General features: G+C 31.9%; 1 protein-coding gene across 1 annotated transcript in view; it reads right to left on the reverse strand.

Annotated features, from left to right (window-relative positions):
• Positions 1-266: 266 nt before the first annotated feature.
• The window catches only part of LOC106460947 (F-box only protein 11), a 33,160-nt gene continuing 30,280 nt past the window's right edge, over positions 267-3,146 (reverse strand). Inside the window, exon 18 of the mRNA XM_013920704.2 lies at positions 267-2,947. Coding sequence (XP_013776158.1) covers positions 2,818-2,947 — 130 coding nt within the window. The 3' untranslated portion in view covers positions 267-2,817. The remainder of the gene's footprint in view (positions 2,948-3,146) is intronic.

The following is a 3,146-nucleotide window of genomic DNA, read 5'->3' on the forward strand; positions in this document are numbered from 1 at the left end:
ACAGTGAAACACTGTTTAATACAAAATTTTTCATTGGTGTAGATTTGTTTGTGTTCTAATTTTGCCGTAAGAACTCCTTATAGCTAAACTTAAATTATGTACATTTAGAAGTGTTTGTGTTGAAAATATTTCCATACAAACATTTGCAATATAAGCTGGTAGGTAAAATTACTATCAATACTCTCCATGATAAAAAAAAAAAAACTAATTTCTTCAGATACTCGATTACTTTTAACCAGAAATTTGTTAGTATGGGGAAGGAGCTAAGCTCTAGCCAGTACTTGTTATAAAAGCGTGAAAAAATAGTTTGTATATTTTCTTAACTATTTACATTGGAAATAACGTATGTAATACCATGCTTTTGAAGAGTTAAAATGTTTAATTTGTGGTGGGTGTGTTAAATACATAAGTAATAATCATTTAAATAAACAGAATATTACTTTGCCAATGATAATAAGGTTAAACATATCAAAAGTCCCAAATCAATGCTAAGCTAAACTGACAAGTTTACAAGCTTTAGGTTTTGCACATATAATTCTTAAAGTACATCACAAAAATAATGTTAACTCGAAATTGTGTACGATTTTAGTACAAGTGTACTAATGATATTTTACAGTAAACTATTAGTTATAACAGGAGAGTAATATGCAATATTTTAAAATTGTTTCAATAATGACACAAGTAGCTCATAAGTACAGAAAGCAGGTATATGTATATTTCAACAGAAAGGTGAATAATATATTACAAAGACATATCCACATGGGTGTAAAAGATGCTTGTGATTTCCCATTAAGCATCGTGTCCCCAAAACCATTGTATGTGACTTACCACATGATAAACTACACTATCTACGACTATGAATGTATCATACCGGTTACTGACTATAACTGTACAAGAAAAACACACACACACTACCCCTTAATTTAAAAAGTAAAATTTCCCAGTAGAACAGATAAGGCTGTTGGAAGCTAACCTTTCTGCCGATCTAGGCTACCAAATACAGAAATCTAACCTACGTGACCGTGCAGCTAGTAAATGGCAGTGCTAAGGCACTGTGCAAGCAAAATATTACAAACACACAACATTTTCACTTCTATGTACAATAATTATTAAAGTAATACGCACGTGCTTCCCCATCTCTTAATACCAACACTTTTTAAAAAAAAAATACCTGATTAGGATTCTTTTAAATAACTTAGTTGTCCTAATTTGTTCATTTTTAAAATGCTCTCTGATGACCATATGAATTCACAGAAATTTTTACTTTCTTAACCCTCAACTTACCTTTGCCCAATGAAATTTATTCTTCACAGCTACACATAATTTTGTAATTAACATAAAAAGGCTTATATATTCAATAATTTTGTTTTCAAAATAGAAAACATGATTAATACTTCCAGACAACAGTTATATGGCTCATTATCCCAATAAATTTTACATTCATATAAAAAAAATACAAATCATAAATTATTTCTTTCTTACTAAATATAAGAAAACTGAATTGGGAAACATCAACACTTGTAGATTAGTTAACTGTAATTAAAAAAAACAACAACAGAGCCATGGAATCTTTCTTGGCTGAGATGAGAAGGAAAACAATTTCAGAAGTTTGAAATCACAGGTGTTTTGGCACTTCAAAAATGGAAAAGCAGGGTTACCAGTATTACACTACCATTTCACTAAAGAAGTTCAATTCACATTGATAAAATAAAATTCTAATCTTGTTAATAATACAATTCTGTTTAAATACTTCTAGTTCTTGATTATTTTAGGGAAAAGTAGATAATCCATTTCATTCCTCATGTTTTAACAAAAAATGGACTTAACTATATCTGAAAATCATATGAAAAAAAAAACTTGGGTGTTTTTATCATATTTTATAATATTAAATTTTTATGTAAGAAATAGCACTATTAATCAGTTTTCATTATGCACGTACAATCATGTAATTCTTCCTTAATTTGTAAACACGGGCTTTTCTTACGTATATAACACCAGCAACATGGAGCAATGTATCCGTCAGGACAGTGGAGCCTGTAACTTTCAATAACCCCATTACTTTATAAAGGCAAGTAGACTCCTATGTACATGACAGCATAATGTGCTTTTTTTTACCTTAAATACGACAGGTGGAGGAAAAAAAGCGTTGGTGCAACAGTCATCGAGAGTGCTTTGTAGTAGTAGTAGTAGAAGCAATGTATATTGATACCTGAATCTGATTTTTCAACACTGTGAAGAATAGCTTTCAGACATAATCTATATACAGGAAAAATTTCATAGGATAACCAGATTTAATTCTTGAAGAGTTCCTTCTTGCACTCATTGGTGATGTTTAAAAGGGCTCTAAGATTGAAGATTATGCAGTTTTGATATATATGTATGTACAATTCTGATGAGATAGGAATATCGGTATTATTACAGCACAAATGAATGATGTGTTTCAGCTGTATTTTCTGAAAACATCTTGCCTGGTGTTAGGCTAATGCTGATCAGGACCCTTGAAGTAGGTAATGTATCACCTTACAGTAGAACTGGAAAAACTGTCCAGATATTGCAACTGTGAGTGGAACAGCTCCGAGAAAGGTGAAAACAAAAACTGGAGATTCAGATCTTTTACCTTTGCTTGATGGTCATATTACTGCAGGAGATCTTTGATTACGGTGAGATTCAAGCATAGTCTCGAGGAGTATTTTGGTGATTCTTGCAAACCAAAGTCTGACTAGAAACTGTGACATGGGACCTCCTATCTGCTCCAACAGTTTCTTCATCTTTAAAATGCTGTGGAAGAAGTGGTCAAGTGTAATGCACAAACAAATGTTAATTGACCATCAGAGTGTGGGATTCCATTGGAGCAGCAGAATCATACAAAGTGTCTGTGTCTTGAGTGGGTTCACCTTGTAATTGGCACTGATTACTTAAAGTGCCTGCTCCACAGTCGCAGAAAAATCTAGAAAAATCCAAAAGACAATGTTAATAATACAAGAAACCAGGATAGGTACACTACTAGAAAAAAGGAAAAACATTTTTTAGCCATAGGGGCATGCAGGTTATTTGTTACGGCATATGTTTGATAACACAAAAAAAGATTAATTAGCAATATAATATATACACCTGGAAAAAAGTTAAGCACCCCCGTGTTTTTTTCA

Source organism: Limulus polyphemus, unplaced genomic scaffold (genome assembly GCF_000517525.1).
Source record: "Limulus polyphemus unplaced genomic scaffold, Limulus_polyphemus-2.1.2 Scaffold867, whole genome shotgun sequence".
Classification (NCBI taxonomy): domain Eukaryota; kingdom Metazoa; phylum Arthropoda; class Merostomata; order Xiphosura; family Limulidae; genus Limulus; species Limulus polyphemus.